Source organism: Lampris incognitus, chromosome 19 (genome assembly GCF_029633865.1).
Source record: "Lampris incognitus isolate fLamInc1 chromosome 19, fLamInc1.hap2, whole genome shotgun sequence".
Taxonomy (NCBI): domain Eukaryota; kingdom Metazoa; phylum Chordata; class Actinopteri; order Lampriformes; family Lampridae; genus Lampris; species Lampris incognitus.
Window position 1 is genome coordinate 6,041,219 of NC_079229.1, and position 24,871 is coordinate 6,066,089.

At 45.8% G+C, this 24,871-nt stretch overlaps 1 protein-coding gene across 1 annotated transcript in view; it reads right to left on the reverse strand.

The window, feature by feature from the left end:
• The window catches only part of prex2 (phosphatidylinositol-3,4,5-trisphosphate-dependent Rac exchange factor 2), a 139,724-nt gene that overhangs the window by 101,899 nt on the left and 12,954 nt on the right, over positions 1 to 24,871 (reverse strand). The window contains exons 6-15 of the mRNA XM_056299846.1: positions 24,307 to 24,468; positions 20,737 to 20,870; positions 15,822 to 15,925; positions 13,501 to 13,650; positions 12,654 to 12,795; positions 7,330 to 7,430; positions 6,273 to 6,376; positions 6,044 to 6,093; positions 1,430 to 1,505; positions 596 to 668 (exon numbers count right to left, since the gene is read on the reverse strand). Coding sequence (XP_056155821.1) covers positions 596 to 668; positions 1,430 to 1,505; positions 6,044 to 6,093; positions 6,273 to 6,376; positions 7,330 to 7,430; positions 12,654 to 12,795; positions 13,501 to 13,650; positions 15,822 to 15,925; positions 20,737 to 20,870; positions 24,307 to 24,468 — 1,096 coding nt within the window. The remainder of the gene's footprint in view (positions 1 to 595; positions 669 to 1,429; positions 1,506 to 6,043; positions 6,094 to 6,272; positions 6,377 to 7,329; positions 7,431 to 12,653; positions 12,796 to 13,500; positions 13,651 to 15,821; positions 15,926 to 20,736; positions 20,871 to 24,306; positions 24,469 to 24,871) is intronic.

The window sequence follows — 24,871 nt, forward strand, 5'->3', positions numbered from 1 at the left end:
GTTTAGAGCGGTTACATCATGGAGGTACGGGGAGACAAGTTGTGACTCATAGAGTGCATGATGTGGACTTTGGCGCGAGGGAGACGCGGACTTAAAAACAAGTCAGACTCCCATAAACAAACCGTAACCATGGCTACCGACCATTTGCATTTGGACCGACAAACATCCATGCGCTGGCTTGCCAAGTTCTCACAGCTTAAGCGAACCACGCATGCACCACAACGCTGGGGGACTTTATTTACATACACACGAACGGACGTGTGCACGGACGCGCTGACGGCCACGTATGACAAATCCACACTGGCACACGCATGCAGACACGTGCACGCACAGGACACACTAACTCATTCACTTGGGGGGAAAAGCTCTATTTCTGCAGCATGCAAAAGGCTCTAGAAGTGCGGAATGAAGAGGAACAAATCAACAACAAGGACCATTTTGTGTCCCGAAACAGGGTGTCCAATGCCAAACGTCCGCTTGCTTCTAAACATACAAGTCTCATTTAGGAATTAACGCGGACGATTCCACGGTTTATAACGAGCAGCTTCTGTTGGGACTGTTTGATCTCCAGCGACGAAAATTAAGAGTGCTGTACCGTGATGCATGAAGCCATTGTCACACAGCTCCACCCCCAAGATCAGCGCTTCCTCCCTCGTCCTGCAGTCCCCCTGCACAGGAAAACATCAGAGGAAGGAGAGAGATAGAGAGAGAATTAGAGTGAGAGAGAGAGAGAGAGAGAGAGAAAGAGAGAGCTCACAGAGTAACAGTGGTGACCAAGCGAGGAAAATAAGGCATAATTGACAGAACAGAAGGGGAAGAGTGGCCAGGGAGCACAAGATTTAAGAATAAGCGAAAGAGGGGGAGATAGGAAGAGAAAGAGGAAAAAGAAAAAGACACAATAAAGGACACTGTGTGCTTAGAGAACAGTCAAAATGACACACTCACGCCTTCCCTTTGTTGCTGAATCCAAAAAGGCTGGCAGTGCCACTCCACACTCGTTCACACTCATAGCCAAAATGGATGGCAACAGCCTTTGAAGCCAAACACAAACACTCAAACCCCACGTGTATGCCATACAACACACACACGCACACACAATGCCGGGCATTGATTCTGTGGCCAAACCCTTCTGCTGTTATCCTGGACAAAACTATAAAGAATTCACCGAAATGTTTCCTGTCAAAGTCTATATAAAGTCCGTCCATCTAATCAAGCCTGTCTTTGGTTTTCCTGAGGACCTCGTCTGCTGGTGAGAGGTTGCAGTCGGTTGCCTCAGTCCTCTCCCTCTGTTGCGCTGTTGCAGAGACCTGCCTGTTATGACAAGAGTCGTTTCCCTCTTCCGTCCATCATATCTTCTGTGTTCATGTTCCCAACAGGTCTCAGAAACCCACAGCAGCAGTTTATAGTAACAGTGGTCGGGGAGTCTTACCTGTGCTATGAGCCAGTCTATCAGCTTATTGGCCATCACCACTGATTTGTATGTACGTAGATGGTAGTCCTTATCCCTAGAGAGAGTAGTAAGCAAACAAAGCATGGTTAAAAAGTATCACCCAACAAAATACTGCTTTTGAAATCTCTAACATGATGCTAAATTGTGCCAACTGTGCTATTTTTTGGGGGGGGGGTTCCCCCTTTTTCTCCCCAATTGTGCCCATCCAATTACCCCACTCTTCCGAGCCGTCCCGGTCATTGCTCCACCCCCTCTGCCGATCCAGGGAGGGCTACAGACTACCACATGCCTCCTCTGATACATATGGAGTCTCCAGCCGCTTCTTTTCACCTGACAGTGAGGAGTTTCGCCAGGGGGACATAGCACGTGGGAGGATCACGCTATTCCCCCCAAACAGGTGCCCCGACCGACTAGAGGACACGCTAGTGCAGCGACCAGGACACGTTACCCCACTGTGTCTGTAGGGACGCCCAACCAAACCGGAGGTAACACGGAGATTCGAACCGGCGATCCTCGTGTTGGTAGGCAACGGAATAGGCCGCCATGCCACCCGAACCAACTGTGCTATTTTATGAATTCAATTGAGTCTAACTGTAAGAAATGTGGATCATGGATGTGTACAATAATATTCATTCAGCCTACAGGAAGAAAAATAATCAAACTGCCAGTCAGTGGTCACTTCTAATGTATGAACAACTGCACCGTACATCAAAGTTCGTTTCTGTCACTCAAAGACAAGTTGAAGAGCAGTTGAGTTAGCCGGGGGAAATCGAGGCTACAGCTGCATCTCTCGCCCCGCGGTGCCCCACGTCCGTCTGGTGTTGCTGTTCTCAGTGTTACCACACAGCCGGACTCTGCCAGACCCCCGGAATGCTGTCTGCAATGCAGCCGCGACTTTCCCATGAACAAAGGGGTCTCCCCAGGGACGCGCAGGGGCCGAGAAAGCAGCAGGCCGGGAAAGTCCGGGACCGCCGCAACTTACACCGTTCCGCCACTCGCACCACATGCAAGCGCTCACTCACAGACACACACACACACACATACACACACACATACACACACACACACACACACACAACCTAGTGAAGTCAAAAATGACATGTGGGCCAAATAAAAGTCCAATCTCAGCTGTCTGGAGTGGTGCAGAATGTGTAGTGCAAGAGGGAAATGCCCCTCCACCACCCCCACCCAACACACAAACACACACACACACACACACAAACAAACCCTTTCTCCAAAATGGAGCATTCAGTTGCATAACTGCATTTGTCGGTCTGCATTTTTTGTGTGATGAAGACCGTAGGTGTTGGTATTTGCTAGTTAGGCATGTCGCTGTGCCGTGCACAAACCACTTGGACTGGTCATGGCAACAGGCGACCGTTTTTTCCCCCCTTAAGTGGCGATTGGAGCCAAGGGCGGTTAAGGCTGAGGAGGGTGGTGAACACTGAGGTTGTCAGAGTGAAAAATGGGGGGTAAACAGCGGTCCAATGCACAACCATTTGGTGGGCAAAAGGGAAACACCAGCCTGAGGAGTAGCGGATGAAGAGGTCAGAGAGAGGGCTTTTAACTCGCTTGTTGCTCACAACACCAAGCACACCAGGGCCTGCTCACTTTGTTTGTCCATTTTGTGAGGGTTACATGGACGGTCTAGACCGTGCTGTACAGTCAGTTTTCATTTCTCACAGCGACGATGCTGAACGGCTTCAAACCTGAATGAATCACACTCACGCCATGTCATTAGCATTAGCTTTACTGTCCTGCAAACAAATCAGCAAAGACTGAGTCACAGAAAGGTTTATCAGTCGCGTAAAGCAACTTGCCGATAATTCTTAGCGATGTTTAATATTCAGATGCCTGTTTTCCCACTGCATGAAGATGTTTTATGGGTGACCTTGACTGGGTTGTGTGTTTACAGCCTCTCCGGGTACATCAAAAGCTTCGTCTTATCGGATGCTGGAATGTGTGGTTGTGTGTGTGAGCCCAGCCAGCCTGCAGCACAGCTCAGCTTTTCTGACTGAGTGATCACATCCCCGAAATTCACAGCCTTCTTTCGGGGAAAGGCGGGGGCGTCATTCCCTCATCAGCCCTCGGCCTCTACCCCCTGTCTCATCTCTCTCTCTCTCTCTCGCTCTCTCTCTCTCTGCCAGGAAATTCCACCTAATTAGACAGGGGCTGGTTGCTCCAATTAAACCCTGGCATTCCCAGGCCCTGGGACGCATTGTACTGGGCTTCAGTGAGAACACACAACACAGAAGCCCGGGCTCATACCCCTCACAACTCCAGCACCAAGAAAAACATAAGAGACACGGAGCTCCTATGTCAAGGATTTTGCCCAAACAAATGCGCTAATGGACTCAATGCTGACAGCAACCAGGCATACACACTTACAAAAAAACACACACATATAGCAACAACACACCACATACACACACACACACACACACACACACACACACACACACACAGACAGAAACCTCACACCTTCATAGCTGTCAGCAAAAGTACAAACACGCTATTATACTAGAATACATGGAGCATCAACATGGCCCCAGTTTTTATTAAGTTAAATCAAAGCTGTGCATCAGGCTATTAAAATCCAATGTAAAGGGATGTCCGGGTGGTGTGGCATCTATTCCGTTGCCTACCAACACAGGGATCGCCGGTTCGAATCCCCGTGTTACCTCCGGCTTGGTCGGGTGTCTCTACAGACACAATTGGCCGTGTCTGTGGGTGGGAAGCCGGATATGGGTATGTGTCCCGGTCACTGCACTAGCGCTTCCTCTGGTCGGTCAGAGCGCCTGTTCGGGCTGGGGGGAACAGCGTGATCCTCCCACCCGCTACGTCACCCTGGTGAAACTCCTCACTGTCAGGTGAAAATAAGCGGCTGGCGACCCCACATGTATGGGAGGAGGCATGTGGTAGTCTGCAGCCCTCCCCAGATTGGCAGAGGGGGTGGAGCAGCAACCGGGACGGCTCGGAAGAGTGGGGTAATTGGCCAAGTACAATTGGGGAGAAAAAAAAAGAAGGGGGGGATCCACAAAAAAAAAAAAAGGGACAGAAGAGTTCCCAGCCAAAAAAAGAGAAAATCCTATCCAATACAGGCACAACAATTACTGCCAGCAACATGCTTCTACAGTGGATGTGGATGCATATGATCCCACATGTATCTGAACTCACACTTCATACCATAGTGGAACACACACTCAATCCATTTGCAAGGTTGAATACCTTAAAGCAGCAACACTGAGCTTCAGAAACTCAAATGGTGATTTTGCGTTGTGCGGTTTGTCTGGAGAACTCAATTAAAGTTGTCTTGCTACCGCACTACTCTGCATTAGGCCTTCTAGACCGCAAAACTGATGCGATATGACAGTCGTGATCGGTCACACTAAGTGAACAGGGAAGTACCGTCCATTCAGTTAGAATGGACGGTCTCAATACACACAAACACACACACACACAAGAGTTGAGTTTACCTCCGGAGCTGTGATAAATGTACTGGGCAGCGTGACCTAAACATGTCATCCTGGACACATACTACTATTGTTAGTGGTGGTGCAGGTGGGCACTATAGCTCCACATGGAGAGGAGCTTATTGAGAAAAACACGCTCATTTTTTTAAACATCTTTTTAAACAGATTCTAATTCCTATTTGATGCCTTTCTCAAGTCTTTTTTCCTGATCTTAGCCATACTGATTATGGAAAATCTGTCCAGACAAAATAAAATGGTTAGGCATCCAGGTGGCATGGCAGTCTATTCTGTTGTCTACCAACACAGGGATCGCCGGTTCGAGTCCTCGTGTTACCTCCGGCTTGGTCGGGCGTCCCTACAGACACTACTGGCTGTGTCTGCAGGTGGGAAGCTGGTTGTGGGTATGTGTCCTGGTCGCTGCACTAGTGCCGCCTCTAGTCGGTCGGGGGGAGGGGGAACTGTGGGGGGGAATAGAGTGATCCTTCCACGCGCTACGTCCCCGTGGCGAAACTCCTCACTGTCAAGTGAAAAGAAGCGGCTGGCGACTCCACCTGTATCGGAGGAGGCATGTGGTAGTCTGCAGCCCTACCCGGATCGGCAGAGGGGGTGGAGCAGTGACTGGGATAGCTCGGAAGAGTGGGGTAATTGGCCAAGTATAATTGGGGAGAAAAAAAGGGGGGAAAATCCACACAAAAAAAAAAGGCTACAGATTTTATTCAGTGCTGAGCCCATAAAAAGGGACTGGCAGCTTAGTAAGAAATCAGAAATCAGCACCATGCACGTACCCAGGCTGCCTATGTGTACCCTTATCAGAGGCCCATTGTTCCTCAACCACATCTGCCCTCATATACCAAAGACAATTCTTCTAAATTCTATCACCCATTGCCCCTACCACACTCCACCGCCCTCTTCGCCAACCTCCACAATGAGTTGGCTAAGAGAAAACAATGATCTCATAGTTCACTGTGATATTTCTCTCCTCTGCTCTGGTTTATACAAACTTAGAGAAGGAGCTATTTTTAGGACTAGCAGCCGAGTGATAAGCTGTTGGAGCCCCCACCTGCTCACCAGAGGTGAGATGGGACACATGCAGTGAATGGAGATCAAAATGGCTGCCTACCTGATGACAGGGGTGAAGAGACTGTGGAGACGACAGAACAGCCGAACACCCTGAGAAAGAACCAGAGAAATAGAGAGAGAGAGCGAGAGAAAGAGAGAGAGATAGCAGACACTAACGTTCTCAGTCATGACTAAATGGAATTGATCCATCCGTCTAAAAACAATCTAAGGATGATGGATGAAACCAAAATTAATTGTGAATCAATTTCTAAGTGTGCTGTAACTGTTACCTTGGAGATGACATCCTGCATATCACTTCTGGGGTGGTAGGTACCATCATCATAACGAAAGCGGTACAACACAGGCTCAGGCTTGAACTGATGCTTGTCTGTGACTGAAACACAAACATGGCCCACAACATTAGGATATTTCTTATGTGGGGATACAGCAGACTGAAGAAAGAAACAAATGAAAGGCTTCAAACGGCAATCTGAGCACTATTCAAGCTACTTTATGTTTGAAAGTATTAGGGATTTAAAAGCTCATTCAGGCCAAGAGGGGCAATATCCCGGACCATGCTCTTCAGGCAATGGAGTCCAAACACTCCCACCGAGCGGGCAGAGATAGCCCAGCTGCTCCCAGCCCCCACCGCTCTCGCTTTAGGGGGCTTTGTTGAAGACTCTCCTAACAGAAAACAGTTGGCTCGGCATCTTTGGCTATAGCTGTGTAGGTTCCATTAAAGCACTTATGAAAAGCAATTCTGTAAATTTTCACATGGGGGCTTTTAACTCCACTGTGAAAACGAGGGGCTCGGAGTTATTCCCCTCTGTCAGAGAGAGAGCCCCAATCTCATTTCTCTCTATTAGGAAACAATAACGTTTCCCAGGGTGATTTAAGATACAGCTTGGCCACAGGCCCTAAGTCTCCTGAGAGAAAAAAACACAAGCAGAATAAAGCACCATTAAGTGTGAATACAGTGTATGAACTAGGGCCCAGCTATTGGCCCACATGCTACATACGTTACACAGTTCTTATCCACAGCCACAGAGCAGCCATTGAACCAACATTATACAAACAAAAGAGCGAGAAGAGGAGAATATTTATTATCTTTTACTTAAACAATGTGTCAGGGGAGTGTTTAAATAGGACATCTGCTATATCATAAATAAGATATCAGTATCTGCAGTGGAGGCTCTAACCAAGGAGAGAAGTTATTGTTGTAAAACTCTCAGCTCGTAGAATGAGGGGCATTAATCAAACACGGCTGCATGCTCTCAGCAGTGCAATCCTCTTTCTGATGCTGCAAGAAGTGGAAAAACAGGGAAGCAAGGGCAGGAGAAGCTCTACCATGGTGGATGATGCCGTTCTCCAGCAGAGCTTGTCCCAGGTGAACCCCTTCCTCCGGGTTGCCCGTCTCGCCGATGTCCATCAGCCAGGATACAAACTCACTGCGGACACGCAAAAACAGCACAGCTGTTAAGAGTATTCTTTGACATTGACCTGCAACACAAAACACATATACTCTCTATGGAATAGAGCCTCTGCGGAAACACTGACTCTTTCCTTCATAAGCCACACACATATGAGATGGTTATCTCGTATAGATCTGCGTCCTGTGGGCCCAGGGACCACGGCCCTGCCCGGAGCTGCGGCCGAGGAGGTAACACCGAAGGCGGTCTGACAGGACGCGGAAGCGGGGCAGGCTAAGCTAACTGCTAGCCCACGCAGACCGGCAATTGCGATAACACCAAGGGCAGCCTGGCGATGGCCTCGCCTAGCATTGACGGTGGTGTTTTTGGTTTAGTTGTGTGGCGTGTGGGGAGGTGTGTCGAGGGTGTCTGGCTGGGAGAGCTGGCGTTGGATCGGCTGGGGGGGGGGCCTGGTTTGCTGCATCCGGTGGGCCAAAGGACCATGCCCCCTGCCTGGAGCTGTGCCTGTGGAGGAAGCACCGAGGGCGATCTGACAGGACGCGGAGGCGGGGCAGGCTAAGCTAACTACTAACCCATGCAGACCGGCAGTTCCGACAGTCATCCTGGCTGGCGTTCGTTCCCTTGGGCAGTGATTTTTTTTTTTTGGTTGGATATATATGTGTTAGTTTAGTTATATGTGGTAGCTAGTATGTGTGTTCTTGCAGTTCTTGCAGTCTTTGGATATGTGTTTTTGTCTTTGTGTTGCACTGCTGTGGGCTGGGGGAAACAACATTTAATTTCATGTCCTGTACATGACATGAAATGACAAAGTGTTCCTGATTCCTGATCTAAGGAACTGCACAAGACGACCAAATTAAAGCATGGCTGTAGAGAGCAACATGAAAAAAAAAATTGTTTTTTTTCCTTTGACAATTTCCCTTAGACAATGAAAATGGAACTAGATGACTTAAGATTTCAAGACTGGCAGACAGACAATTGCCACCATTACAGAGTGCATTCATGACTTACTATGAATAACATTTACTCTAAACTGATGTGACTATAGCAACAAGCACTGTCTTGGCAAAGAGACCTGATTTATTTGCTGTTGGGGGCCACATCTGTTTGCTAAAACAACCGCCAGGACTCAGCTCATCTGTTCTGTCTTGTCCCATTTCTAACTTTATTTATTTTGGGCATATGATGTAAGGCTGCCGATTCCAAGAGTATTTAACTGCATTTATGGAAGCTTCCAGATGAAAGTGCGAGATAATTCTTGCCGTGAATCATGCACATCCAGCATGAGGGAGACAAACACAACCACTGGAATAACAAACAACAGTGTCCAACGTCCTCTGGACTCAAAACAGGCTAAATAGGATAACTCGCTGTAACTCAGTAATCTGGACAGAGGGAGAGCAATAGAAAATGGGGAAGACTGAGAGCAAGGTAGACAGAAGGAAGCAGAGGGTAGAGAATGAGAGACAGAGAGGGAGAGAGAAATAAAGACAGGGAGGACAGAAAATAAAGAACAGGGAGAACAGCAGCAGCCTATCTGATTACATCTTTGATGTTCAATCTCCCCACAAAAAGCCAACAAACATGGCCGACGGTACCAGAGGAATTCTGTGGTCTCCCCTCCTGCTCGTGATGAAGGGGCCGGGTGTCACTATGGAGCCATCAGGGGGGCCAGCGGGGGTTCAACAAGTTTTTGGAGAAACAAACTACCAAATACCACCCTCTAAACACACACACACACACACACACACACACACATTCTTTGCCTCTCATCCATCCTTCAGACCCCTTCCCTTCAGGAAGCAAGGAAAAACACTGCTCCAAAACAATGTCAATATGTCAACCCCTCTACCTTAATACCCACCGTGTTTGGACTACGTACTTCCCGTGGCCTTGGGTAGATAAACCTTGCTTATGCACCGATTCAGGGTTTTCAATCAGCGTGTAACTAAGAAGCACACTGTCTAGCTTCTCTTCGAAAGACACGGTTAAATTCATCATTTATTGACTTTGAAAAACTAAACGAGAGCACTGTTGCCTGTTTTTCCAACAGACAGCCTTGTGTCTGCATAAAGATGTTTTTCTGTGCCAAGTTGAGGGAAGCAGCGGAGGACAACAGAGATGGCATGCATTTGTTAAGGATCCAAAGGCTCTTGGTTGACCTATTGGAGACCCCCAGTAACGCCTTCGCAGTAAGAGGGCAGCCTCCGTTGTGTGTCTTTTTTCGTGTGAAAAGACACAACCGTTTGAATGTCTCTCATCTGTGTGTTTACCACATGTACAATAGCGATGATAACAGCTGGACGGAGCTGGCTGCCACAAACATTTTCTCTGATGAATTACTGTCCCGCGAACCAAACCACAAATAAAGACTTTACCGTTTAAAGGGGAGGAGCTCCAGACACAGAAATAGCACTGGGGCCTCAAGATATCCAAAAGAGAAACAGGAGTGGGGGGAAAGAAGAAAGGAGAAACGTTTCACAATGGTGGGAGTGGGCTGAGTCTAAGCCATAGGCAATGTGGCTTTCATCAGAGTCATGCCATGCTGGTTCCAATTCCCAGCGACGCCTACACGTTATCATCCCTAAAATGTCCCCAAGTCAGACAAGAGGTGGAGTGTACTACACGAACAACCAAACGTCTTTAGACCTGAGGGTCCACAGGGGTCTTTTGATCCAGAAGTGATCACCAAGTTCTCAGCCGAGTTGCAGAAAAAGGAAAAAAGACCCGGAAGGCTTCCAGAAGGCTGTAGCTACCTTGAGCTGTTAACTTAGGGTATGGCCTCCCTAGAGTCAAAAAAGACAGCCATTTATGACCGGCGTTTGATCCTTTTAATCTTTTTAGCTTACAGATCTATTCCTTCTCCAGACCACAAGGGAACTGGTATTGTCTGTGTGGACCGAAAGGAGAAAGTAACTCCTCATTCCAAACCACCGTGCCATGTTAACTCCGCCGCAACTATGTCCAATTGGACTTTCTGGTTTCTTTTCACTCTCCACACTTTTAAAATAACAAGGATGTTGAAATGACTGTTTAAGAAGCAGGGATTTGAGCCCAATTATTACCACTCGAAACATCCCTCGGCGAGCCCAAATCAAAACGAAAACACAAGTCTTTCCGAAATCAACACAAGACCATACAGTTGATCTTGAGCGGAAAAGTGATAGCACAGTCCAAATGACATCCAAACAAGGTTGTGCTGGGAATCGGTCTCGTTTCATCACGATCCCGTGTATGCATGTTACAAATGTGTGGGGCACATTTGCTGGTGAGACGCTATAAACAGTCTGCTGTCATGTATGAACTTCAGCCTCAAACAAGCAGCACTCCCTTTGTGGCTGAGGGGGAGCGTTTTACAACTTTGATCCGGCCATGCTCCATAACGTTGGTGTCAGATTCTCATTCTCACAACTAGCTGTAAGTCTGTAATGTGGAAAGTAGATTATAATGTAAGTGGACTTCCAATGGCAGAGTGACGCTGTTGCCATCAGATCTTCTTCGATGCGAGGGATGAGAAGAGCCGAACTTATAGGTCTCTGCTCTCCCGCTACTCGATGAAGCAGGCCGCGGAGTATCCCATCGAGATGTACTGTCAAATGCATTCAGGCTTAGGTCCAAAAAAAAAAAAGACCACTGTCTCAGAGTAGGGTGTGAAGAGGGTAAGGTGGTTCAGGTTGGGTGGTGATGCAGCAGAGAGACAGAAATTCACATACACATAGATGATTGGAGTTAGCAGTCCATGCATTTCAATTACCCAAGTTGGAAACAGTTTGAGTTGAATCAAAGCCCTGTTTCCCATTACAGGGTTACAGGCAAGTTAAGATAAAAAAAAAAAAAATTGGCATTAATTTTTCATAATAACTGTATAATTTTTTGTACATAAAAACATCCTAAAACTGAAGGAAAACTGACATAGTATGCACTTTGTGGTAAAAGATGTGCTGCCAGAGCGACCGGGTGGCATAGGGGTCTATTCTGTTGCCTACCAACACGGGGATCGCCGGTTCAAATCCCCGTGTTACCTCCGGCTTGGTCAGGCGTCCCTACAGACACAATCGGGGTGGGAAGCCGGATGTGGGTGTGTGTCCTGGTCGCTGCACTAGCGCCTCCTCTGGTCAGTCGGGGCGCCTGTTCGGGGTGAAGGGGGAGCCGGAGGGGATAGCGTGATCCTCCCACGCGCTACGTCCCCCTGGTGAAACGCCTCAGTGTCGGGTGAAAAGAAGCGGCCGAGAAATAAGTTTTATTTATTTTTTCTAGATTCTCAGCCAGGAAAAAAAGCAGGGTAGTAAGGTGAGCTTGGGCTGAAATGAAATGTGAACCTGGCAGGTACACCACTGGAGCTTTAATAACAAAATGGTACGGTAGCAGAATACTCAGGTGTATACTACAAGTCTTCCCACGTACACAAACCTACACAACAATGAAACACGCAGACCCACCCGCATCTGATTTTGCACACAGGCGGAACCCCGCGTGCATTCGTCCGCACATACAAAACGGCTTCCCGGCATAAAGGCCGTACCGTGGTAGTTGCTTCATGAATTCTTTAGCAGAGGGCTTATAGTAATCCAGCATGGTGAGGGGGAGAACAAGCGGTCAGCAGAGCTGCGGAGGGATATCTCCCTGTGATTTATGACTGGCCTTCAATGGCCGAGCCGTCCCTAGACACCACACCAATAATCCTTAAATAAGATTCACGGGCAAATCCGGCTGGATTTGATTTTCCCGTGACCGAGACTGCAGATATACACAACCCACTGTCTACCGAACTAAAAAAAGAAGAAAGAAAAGACTGATTCTCCCTTCAGCCCAGATGTCTCTACAAATCCCAGCCAATTTAGAAATGAAAAGGCGAATGGAGGGACTGATCCTAAATACACACAGTATGCTGGGTAATAAGCTGTGAAGGTATTAGGCATACAGGTGCCATTTTTCATTTAACTGGAGTTTAATACATGGCTATGTACACACTGTACATCGAGTAGGAAGTGAATACAAAGAGGTACAAATCTGAAAATAATCCACTCTAGTAAGGGGATTAGATTCTCACTCTGCTTCGTCTCACCAATTAAGAACACCATTGCCCAGTCATCCAGCTTGACATTCACTCGCTGCCTCTCACTTACAGAGCGACACTGACGCATCACAGATGAACTCACACAGGAAATTACGTCATCAGAACGTTCAACAGCTCCCTCCCCAACGGGGAAGCCAAGCGTAAGGACGGATCGACGCATGGCCTACCTTCCCAGGAAGCACTTGGGAAAAGTGGTGAGCTTGCGTTTCCTGTCCTTAATGAGGTGTCCCTTGGTCATGAGGTGGTAGAGCTTCTCTCCCTTCTCTGACACCATCACCCATGTGTCCTGCTCCATACCCAGCCTCAGACCTAGAGGGGTAAAGCAGAGATAAAGAGAGAAGAGACAGTATGAGAGAAAAATATGTAAAAAAAAAAAAAAAAAAGTAAATACCACAAAAATGTATCTTGACATTTACTCTCTTGTTTAAATGCAACACCAGTGACTTGGTGGGGAAGGCTAATGCAGCCCATTTTCACAAGTCAATTAGCAGTATTTTTTTTTTTAATTTCTGTGCTAATAGCTCAAGGCAGGGTTCTTGACTGAAATAGCAAAGAGATTATCATATATCCTCAGAGCAGCAAATCATAAATAATTCTATGCAAGAAATATAAACAGTCCGTGTAAAATGCAAACTACATATATGCACACAAATACATTCTCATCTAGTATGAAAACAGAATGCAATGATGGCTGCAATGATGCACTGAGTTTGCTTGCAAATCTGAATGCAGGATTGCTGTAGCACCCCAAAGCAAACTCTGCCAACACCTAGAAACTCTTACAGGCACAAGCATACATGCAGTCATGTATGTAAACACACACACACACATGCATGCACACATGCACACACAAACACACTCTCTCTCTCTCTATTTAAGTTCAATTCACTTTAACTTGAAAATTTTCAAAAGTCATTAATTTATGATTCATATAGTCAAGGCATCCACTTCCTAATTTGGTTGAATTCAAAGTGAGTGGACCTCAACTGTGAGGCTAATCCTCCAAAACCTTACTTTTTCTCCGCTCCCTCTCTTTCAAAATGGCCTCCAGCCACTCCTGCTTTTCCTCTGGAGTCTTGGCCATGCAGACGAACCACTTGTTCTTGGCCGTGTTATGGATCTTCCAGCCGTTGTTCACTATGTTCCCACTGCTGTGGTAGTCAGCTGCACGACAAGGGGAAAATGCAAACAGAGGATCTTGAGTCCCATTTGTTTTATAAAGACCTCTTCTCACAAGGGGAGGACCGATGCAAATCCACTACTTTGACTCATCTGAGCACAGAGAGGTTTTTTAGGTTTGAGGCCATCAATCAGCGGTTGCACTGATGATGACATTGTAAACAGAGCTGTTAGGGAAGCTAAGTTCAGAATAAATGACTATCACCACATGAAACGCAGCACTAGCATGAGGCAGTACTCCAATGAGTTGCTTCAGAGGAAACTGGGCCAAATCATTACAGTGATAGCAAAACTTTGGCCCGTGCAGAAAAGAGCAGGCAGAACACAGAGGGGTCAACAAAACCCAAAAGCCCTTTTTCCTACAAGCTTTCTCACAGAGCACTGTATGTAAACAATCTATTATAGCGGTTGCAATTTATTTTACAAAAACACCTATTATGAAACTTATGAGAGCAATGCATCCTTTCTCAGTTGAGCTTCTTGCCTCAGACGCAATTTACCCACTGGCACTGCTGTTCGGAGCAAAGCAGTGCTTCAGTGCCGGCAATTGCAGCCTCTTCATCCAGCAATTGATTACCACTCCTCTCCCTTGATGAGATAAATGAGTGGCCATTGATGCAGTAAGAGGGGCATCCATCAGCATTATATACTGGCAAACCCTCAGAAGACTCCCAGAGCCCAGGGCAACTAACGATTCACCAGCAAACACACTTGTTAAGAGCATCAAAACATGCCTACCAACACGGGGATCGCCGGTTCGAATCCCCGTATTACCTCCAGCTTGGTCGGGCGTCCCTACAGACACAATTGGCCGTGTCTGCGGGTGGGAAGCCAAATGTGGGCATGTGCCCTGGTCGCTGCACTAGCGCCTCCTCTGGCCGGTCGGGGCGCTTGTTCAAGGGGGAGAGGGAACTGGGGGGGAATAGCGTGATCCTCCCACGTGCTACGTCCCCCTGGCGAAACTCCTCACTGTCAGGTGAAAAGAAGCGGCTGGCGACTCCACGTGTATCGGAGGAGGCATGTGGTAGTCTGCAGCCTTCTCCGGATCGGCAGAGGGGGTGGAGCAGCGACCCGGACGGCTGGGAAGAGTGGGGGTAATTGGACAGATACAATTGACAACTGGGGAGAAAATAGGGAACCCCCCCCCCAAAAAAAGCATCAAAACATCCTACAAGTGACAACAAACAACAACGGTGAGTTGGATAGATATTCTCCCGCATTATATCTGCACGGTATTTCAATCTCTTAAGTATTCTTCAAACGTCCCTCCTCCACTTCTGCTTTTTAGCCACCTAAGGACATAACAAAACCCCAAGGCAAATGTTAAAATCATCAACTTGCAATCGTATCGAATGGTAAGTGAAGTCTTTCATATGGTGCACCCTGAGGGCATATTTCAGACCTCAGACAGCGAGTGTGTGCCCAGGAAAAGGTTGCAGGGCTTTCATTCTGCTGGAATCCGAGCCTAAACGCTCCTGTCGCTCTTTATTTCATATTGAGATCTTCCGTCTGTGGCCCAGGACACCCACGAGTAACTGCACCGCCGCCTGCCTAGAGTGTTTATCCTCCCTACTTTTTCTCCCGACCCAAACCCATCCATCTCTTGCCAAAAAACACCCGATATTACTGCCCATCTTAGTCCGCTGGAGAGGAAATGATGGCTTCTAGAAATATAAATGATAATCAGTGGCTATGTGAGGCCAAGGGAAACAGCGGCTTGAGTTCAAGTACCCGGCAGCACAGTCCCAAGTAAATGCAACTGTAGATATATAAAAACTTCTTTATAGGTGTGTCACACTTTTCCACCAGTTTCTCTAAGGTATACAAGCTGTCAACCATGCAGCAGTAATGACTCAAGCCAAAGGCCATGTTGCCAATCTATGAATGTGGGATACTAAGGCGTATTTTTAACCTTCTGCTGCCAAGAAATGCTGGCAGGTGTTGGAATAAAAAAATGACACTCTAAAAGCTGGCATGCAAGAGACAGTTAGAGAATGATAGATAGAGAGAGAGAGAGAGAGAGAGAGAGAGAGAGAGAGAGAGAGAGAGAGAGAGAGAGAGAGAGAGAGAGAATGGAAGCAGAAAGAAAATCTAAAATGGCGATGACTAGCAAATTGTTCTAGAAACCCTCTACATTCGTTTTCGGCATTTCTTACCTGTGCCATCGTCGACATTCTCCACCTCCATCACCTCCGTGTTGATTCGTCCTCTGAACAGGTAGCGAGGACCCTCGGTCCCAGCCTTGCTGTTTTTTAAACGCCTTCAATCGAGAAAGGAAAATCATACATGTTTGCCCAAAAAGTTGAGGAGTTTTTTTTGGCATCCTAATTTCTTTTCAATGCATGTTATATATGAGACTTACAGTATCACACCCACCAGTTGTACTATATGGTGACGTGTACTTGGGCCGTTCTCTGTATTGTTGTCCAATGACCAACTTTTATAACAATGGCAGCTCAAATTCAGTCATAATAACTCACATGTCCAATTCAGAGTTAGACTAATTCCTGTTGCATATTTTGCTTTTGGCAGTGAATGCGTCTGCATTGATGTACCACACACACACACACACACACACACACACACACACACACACACACACACACACACACACACACCCACACAGAGTGGTGCTTGAAAGTTTGTGAACCCTTTAGAATTTTCTATATTTCTGCATAAATATGACTTAAAACATCATCAGATTTTCACACAAGTCCTAAAAGTAGATAAAGAGAACCCAGTTAAACAATTGAGACAAAAATGTTCTACTTGGTCATTTATTTATTGAGGAAAATGATCCAATATTACATATCTGTGAGTGGCAAAAGTATGTGAACTTCTACGATTAGCAGTTAAATTGAGGGTGAAATTAGAGTCAGCTGTTTTCAATCAATGGAATGACAATCAGGTGTGAGTGGGCGCCCTGTTTTATCTAAAGAACAGGGATCTGTCAAAGTCTGATCTTCACAACACATGTTTGTGGGGGTGTATCATGGCAAGAACAAAGGAGATTTCTGAGGACCTCATAAAAAGCATTGTTGATGCTTAACAGGCTAAAAACAGGCTGGAAAAGGTCACAAAACCATCTCTAAAGAGTTTGGACTCCACCAATCCACAGTCAGACAGATTGTGTACAAATGGAGGAAATTCAAGACCATTGTTACCCTCCCCAGGAGTGGTCGACCATCAAAGTTCACTCCAAGAGCGAGGCGTGTAATAGTCAGCCAGGTCACAAAGGAACTCAGGGTAACTTCTAAGCAACTAAAGGCCTCTCTCACATTGGCTAATGGTAATGTTCATGAGTCCACCATCAGGAGAGCACTGAACAACAATGGTGTGCATGGCAGGGTTGCAAGGAGAAAGCCACTGCTCTCCAAAAAGAACATTGCTGCCCATCTGCAGTTTGCTAATGTTCATGTGGACAAGCCAGAAGGTTACTGGAAATTTTTTTTGTTTTTTTTTAATTTGTTTCTGATTTGTTTCTCTTTTTTTCTCCCAATTTAGTGGCCAATCGCTCCCTATTTTAGTTCAAACACCCACCCTCGTACTGCATGCGTTCGTCAACCGCATCTCTCTGGCCGGCAGTCTCGAAGGAGACACCTTGCCACTTCCATGACAAGGAGAATCCAGGCCGAACCACCGCTTTTCCCGACACACACAGGGACGCATTCATGTGACGAACACAAGCCAACTCCGCACCCCCTCCCGAAGTCAGCATTGCCAATTATTGCTGCTTCGTTGAGTCCGGCCATAGCCGGATCTGATGAGACCGGGGCGCGAACCCCGGTCCCCAGTGGGCAACTGCATCGACACAAAGCCGATGCCTAGACCGCTACACCACCATGGACCCGGAAAAATTTTTGTGGACGGATGAGACCATAATAGAACTTTTTGGTTTAAAGGAGAAGCGTTGTGTTTGGAGAAAGGAAAACACTGCATTCCAGCATAAGAACCTTATCCCATCTGTGAAAAATGGTGGTGGTAGTATCATGGTTTGGGCCTGTTTTGCTGCATCTGGGCCAGGACAGCTTGCCATCATTGATGGAACAATGAATTCTGAATTATACCAGTGAGTTCTTAAGGAAAATGTCAGGACATCTGTCCGTGAACTGAATCTCAAGGGAACGTGGGTCATGCAGCAAAACAACGACCCTAAGCACACAAGTTGTTCTACCAAAGAATGGTTAAAGAAGAATAAAGTTAATGTTTAGGAATAGCCAAGTCAAAATCCTGACCTTAATCCAATCGAAATGTTGTGGAAGGACCTGAAGCAAGCAGTTCATGTGAGGAAACCCACCAACATCCCAGAGCTGAAGCTGTCCTGTACGGAGGAATGGGCTAAAATTCCTCCAAGCCGATGTGCAGGATTGATCAACAGTTACCAGAAACGTTTAGTTGCAGTTATTGCTGCGGGGGGGTCACATCAGATACTGAAAACAAAGGTTCATATACTTTTGCCACTCACAGATATGTAATATTGGATCATCTTCCTCAATAAATAAATGACCAAGTATAATATTTTTGTCTCATTTGTTTAATTGGGTTCTCTTTATCTGCTTTTAGGACTTGTGTGAAAATCTTATGTTTTAGGTCATATTTATCAGAAATATAGAAAATTCTAAAGGGTTCACAAATTTTCAAGCACCACTGTATGTATGTGTGTGTGTGTGTGTGTGTGTGTGTGTGTGTGTGTGTGTGTGTGTATATATATATATATATATATATATATATATCAACACGGATACAGGAAAAAAGATTTTACTGCATAGCAGTACAGGCCTGTTTCGTGTGTCTCGCACACATCAGATGCTAATATATATATATATATATTAGCAGCTCTGTGTGTGTGTGTATATATATATATATATACACACACACACACAGTGTGTAGTATATATAAAGACATACACAACCATTCATGATGAATGAATAAAGCTGTAAGATATGCATACAATTTGTGCAGCAGTATTGCCAGCAGGTATGTGGTTGGTTGGTTGGTTGGTGGAGAAAATGAAAATACAGCTGAGGCAAACCAACAACCATCATAGAGACAAAGCTCTCAACCAAACTTGGCAATGATCAGATGAAAAGCCATGTTATTCGGTCAATGACACAACACAATTTTGTTGAAGCTACACTACCGTTCAAAAGTTTGGGATCACATTGAAATGTCCATATTTTTGAAGGAAAAGCACTGTACTGTTCAATGAAGATAACTTTAAACTAGTCTTAACTTTAAAGAAATACACTCTATACATTGCTAATGTGGTAAATGACTATTCTAGCTGCAAATGTCTGGTTTTTGGTGCAATATCTACATAGGTGTATAGAGGCCCATTTCAAGCAACTATCACTCCAGTGTTCTAATGGTACAATGTGTTTGCTCATTGGCTCAGAAGGCTAATTGATGATTAGAAAACCCTTGTGCAATCATGTTCACACATCTGAAAACAGTTTAGCTCGTTACAGAAGCTACAAAACTGACCTTCATTTGAGCAGATTGAGTTTCTGGAGCATCACATTTGTGGGGTCAATTAAACGCTCAAAATGGCCAGAAAAAGAGAACTTTCATCTGAAACTCGACAGTCTATTCTTGTTCTTAGAAATGAAGGCTATTCCATGCGAGAAATTGCTAAGAAATGGAAGATTTCCTACACCGGTGTGTACTACTCCCTTCAGAGGACAGCACAAACAGGCTCTAACCAGAGTAGAAAAAGAAGTGGGAGGCCGCGTTGCACAACTGAGCAAGAAGATAAGTACATTAGAGTCTCTAGTTTGAGAAACAGACGCCTCACAGGTCCCCAACTGGCATCTTCATTAAATAGTACCCGCAAAACACCAGTGTCAACATCTACAGTGAAGAGGCGGCTGCGGGATTCTGGGCTTCAGGGCAGAGTGGCAAAGAAAAAGCCATATCTGAGACTGACCAATAAAAGAAAAAGATTAAGATGGGCAAAAGAACACAGACATTGGACAGAGGAAGACTGGAAAAAAGTGTTGTGGACGGATGAATCCAAGTTTGAGGTGTTTGGATCACAAAGAAGAACGTTTGTGAGACGCAGAACAAATGAAAAGATGCTGGAAGAATGCCTGACACCATCTGTTAAGCATGGTGGAGGTAATGTGATGGTCTGGGGTTGCTTTGGTGCTGGTAAGGTGGGAGATTTGTACAGGGTAAAAGGGATTCTGAATAAGGAAGGCTATCACTCCATTTTGCAACGCCATGCCATACCCAGTGGACAGCGCTTGATTGGAGCCAATTTCATCCTACAACAGGACAATGACCCTAAACACACCTCCAAATTGTGCAAGAACTATTTAGAGCAGAAGCAGGCAGCTGGTATTCTATCGGTAATGGAGTGGCCAGCGCAGTCACCAGATCTGAACCCCATTGAGCTGTTGTGGGAGCAGCTTGACCGTATGGTACGCAAGAAGTGCCCATCCAACCAATCCAACTTGTGGGAGCTGCTTCTGGAAGCGTGGGGTGCAATTTCTCCAGATTACCTCAACAAATTAACAGCTAGAACGCCAAAGGTCTGCAATGCTGTAATTGCTGCAAATGGAGGATTCTTTGACGAAAGCAAAGTTTGATGTAAAAAAAATCTTATTTCAAATACAAATCATTATTTCTAACCTTGTCAATGTCTTGACTCTATTTTCTATTCATTTCACAACATATGGTGGTGAATAAGTGTGACTTTTCATGGAAAACACAAAATTGTTTGGGTGATCCCAAACTTTTGAACGGTAGTGTATATGTAATTATATATTGTATATAGGATAACTCCGTGTCTCTGGTTCCCATGTCTGTCTCGCCCACTGTGAACTAAAACACATGCGGGAGTATGCAGCTCCACCTCTTTCAGAAAGGAGCTTGTGTACTTAATAATTTATGGAGGCAATGATCTTACGTATGAGTTAGGGAGGAAGGGTAGGGATGGATGTTTTATTTTATTTTACTTTTTTTACATTTTGGCTCTCAAATAAATCCTCTTTTAAGAATTTAGTCATTTCCTTCGCATTTGCTTTGGCCTTTTGCAGAACGTATTCATAACAAAATAAATTAAAGACCTGTTTTTCTTCTTGCAGTAGACCAGAAGCTTGTCAAACAGGAAGAAGATCCTCTCCTGTATGTTTCCAGCCGAGATCTTCAGCAGCACTCCCTGCATCAGCATCTCCGTGCATGTATCTGTGATATTAGATCCCTGGCCATGGACCGATGGATGGGAAGACACAAAAAAAAGAAAAAAGAAAAAAAAGACAGAGACATAAAGTCAAAGTGCTTCAAATTCAACTGTTTACAACCCATTTGATGTTTCATCTCAATGACGCACTATGTCCACAGCAGAGTAGCCATTTCTCTGCCAATGAATGAATATGCATAGTCTCTGACAGGGAGTGGTGGGGGTGTTCAAAGCCCAGCCTTTTCCTGTTCCCCTCTCTTATGGGTCTGTAAAAACACTCTCAACTTCCCCTCAGAAGATTGCTGGGGGACTTTAAAATATATGGTCATTACTAGCGTCTGTAGAATAACATCCCGTCCAGTAAAACTATGTCTTGCATTGTTGCACTACCGCGTCTGCTCAGCCATGTTGGTTGGGGGTCCCTGCTGCAAGCGATAAACCACGCAGCACTTTTTTCCTTACCTCGCCCGCTTTGGGAGTTTATGCGCCGCGTCGGATTCGGGCCCCGTCACAAGCTAAAAATAGCCCCCCGCGCGTACGCACAGGGCCGGAAAATGTGCTAAGCATTTCCTCCTGCTGCAAGACATGGACAGGCCAAAACCCTCTCCTGCTTTTTCCTTCTCTGTTTCCGCACCCCCTTTATTCCCGTCCTCCCCACCTTGCTCTGGTGATCATCACTCGTTCATTTCTCCCCCTCCTCCCCTGCCCCATCCCTCCATCTCCCTTACATTCCCTTCTCTACTCTGTTCTAGTTCTTCTCCCCATTTTCCTCGGTCCCTTTTTACTCCCCGGCCCATGACCAGATGTTAAAGCAATCTTCAGACGGAGTGTGTGCACACCAGACAGGCACGGCAAGCCTGCGCTGGTCACTTCCAGAGGCCTGCAGTCATGTCCCATTGGTCCAGACTACAGGCAAGTATTTCCTTTATGGAAGAACAGAGACTTACTCCTAATGTGTTTTGTAGACTTCTAAAGAGAACACCTTGATCACTTACGCCTCCTTGGAGACAGCGCTCCTCACTTCATATGAAACACTACACTTCACACAGCTTGTTTTTCCTCCCCTTTTCTTTCTCTCAATTTGTCGACCTCTTAATACTTTTTTTTTTCAATTTCCACCTTCCTCTCTCTGCTTCGTTGCACTTATTCAAGGCGAGGCCTCAGACAGGTCGTTCGGCCAGCCAATCTGAGGTGTGAATTGCACTTTAAACCCTCTGTAATCTGTTTCATCTGAATCTCATCCTGGTGTCTCAACTGCCAAAAGGACAAGTAACAAGGGAACAAGGGTAAAAAGGCGAATAGAGAATTTGGATGGAAGATCAGCATCCTGTATACTGGACCGCTAACAGGCATTTGTCAGTTTGCAAAAGAAAGAAGAGCAATTTGCTGGAGCGTCGGAACATGATAAGCCAACTCAGGCTCCACAGGTTTTGAGACTACCCAGCAAGCTAAAGGACAGAACAGAACGTGAAATGAAACGCAACTCCAAACCATTCTCAGGCTTGGGTTTGGAATGAAATTAGCATATTTCTTGAGTACACAGTGACATAGCACAGAGACTTTGGAAAAAAGAAACCATCTAGCAACCTTCGCAGCGGCAAATACTGGCGGCCATCACCACAGCGAGCCACTGCCTTCACTCTCTCTCATTCAGCAAGCCTGCCAGGACACCCCGAGGGCACCCAGCTGTGGAGAGGGTCAGCACTAACAAGCAATCAGCCCAGACCGGAGGAACAGGAGTGGAAAAACAAGAGGTTCTCCCAATCATTCCTCATCCGTCCATCCCTCCGTTGCTCAAACACCCACACGGAAACACAAGACGCTCTCATTTGTTTTTGTTTTCTGAGCTTTCTCAGTTTTCCTCCTCTCCTCTAGATTTCATCCCGTTGAGATGCAGCGGCTGGCAGGCAGCGGCAAGAGTGTTCCGCTCCAGAATGAGCTAATGTTTATAATTAATGAAAAAAAAGAAGAAGTTGTTGAGGGATACCACAGAGTGGCTGAGGCCAGGGCCATGCAGAGCAAATGGCAAGTCAACCCCACCCAACACTAAGCTCGATTCTGACACATCACACTATTCTTAGCTCTTTGGAGGAATAGTGTGTGTGTGTGTGTGTGTGTTTGTGTGTGTTTGTACCAGGCGAAGTCCTTGGATGCGTGCCTCCATGGGCCTGTGTGTCAAACCACACCACAAAAAGTTAAGAGACACATTAGACTTGCTTCGTTTGAAAGCTGTTTGTAAGGGAAGCTCTGAGAATGTACCCAGAAGGCTAGGTGTTGTTAATGGACAACGGTTTAAGCGAATCTTCTGCAGCTTTTTTTTTTTCTCTCGGAGAGGCTGAGTGATGTTGTTGGCCCTACTCAATGGGTGTGTAACCCTGTGAGAGGATCCCAGCTCCACATTTTATGTCCTTACCCGTAAATGTCCTTGATGAAATTGAGTCAGCATCACGTTTTGGACTTTTAATCAAGGGATTTTTTTTCATATATATATATATACATATATATTTAAATATAAACTTGTCAGTACTGACATTTTATTTTCTGGTTCATGCTAATGTGTAGCAGAGAGCCCTTCTAAGTCCAAGTATTGAAAAACAACAAACTCTCCTTTCTCAGCATTTATCTGGCTACAACACATGTGAGAATGTCATATCACTTCAATTTCTCAAATACATTTTGTTATAATTATAAATTAGCACAACAAAGCATGCATTCAATTCCCTATTCTGTGGGATTGCACACACATAACACTTGTTGGGAATTGTTCAAAATCAGGGTCAACACCCCCGAGAAACTGTCTGTAACCGGATTCACTTTGTCTGCATGTGTCCAGGAAGCCTCCGGGCCCTCTTTTCATGCAGCCAGGTCAATTACATAAGCATCCCAAGCCCCTGCCTTACAATTACCGCCATTGTTTTCTCACTGCCGCCACCACTGGGCCGAGTGACCTCTTATTAAGGCAGCCTGGGATACAAAAAGAAAAATTATCAGGCGACCTCCAAGCCAAGGGCTGTGTTTTACCTGATGAAGATTGGATTAGTCACCCAAAAGTGTGAGCCGCCTTAAGCACCAGCTCATCCAGGCAGAAAGAATTTGGCCATTGTGAATACAACTCATTGTTCTGGAAGAGAATAAGTAAGCTTCAAAAAGAACTGCAAAAGTCACACCGTGAGTGCTTGTTGAATTGATAGTACTGAATGGTATTAGGTTAAGTGGCTCCAAATAAGTCATAACTTTAAGCTTTAGTGGGATAAACACAGCTTTTAAGTTGACAATACAGTACTTAGAAGTGGTCCACATATCCATTTGAAGCAAATGCAATGTCACCACCTAACTTCTGTTTTATCGAAGGGGCTTTCCGAGAGCACAACTTGCACGAGACAAGTCAAATGTGACAAATTAGTGGGGGAATATAAAAGCAGCTGATATCAGGTTATCAGCTGATATCGAGGCCCACCTCCCAGCCCTCGATGTGGGACTGCCATTCCTCCAGGATCTCTAGTTTCTCCATCTGCCTTTTGGCTTCGTTGATGCTGGAGCACACCGCCTTCATCACCTGCAGAGACTCCTGCACCAGGGCATAGTCATTGTGCTTCCTAGGGGTCCTCTTTAGCAGCTCCTTAATATGTTCAGTTACACACACACACACACACACACACACACACACACACAAATACACGACGTGATTCATATGCAGATATCCACCCACACATACACACAAACGGGGTCCAAATCACATTCAATTAGCCAGGAAGTTGGATTCCAAGCTGTTTCATTATCATCATAAAAACAACTTCATAATAAAAAAGAATGAATGAAAAATATTATCTGCTTCCATTTCAAGTTCACCACACCACCTTCATCTCCCCCTCACCTTCCCGTGGTTTCAGAGTACAGTCTGTGGTCATTAGTTATATAAATGCCCAACTACTGTACGCCGCAGTCTAGCAAGAGAGATGGCAATCTCTGTGTGCAGTCTAAACACTGTTTTTCAACATGTCAGTTACTATAGGCCAGATTTA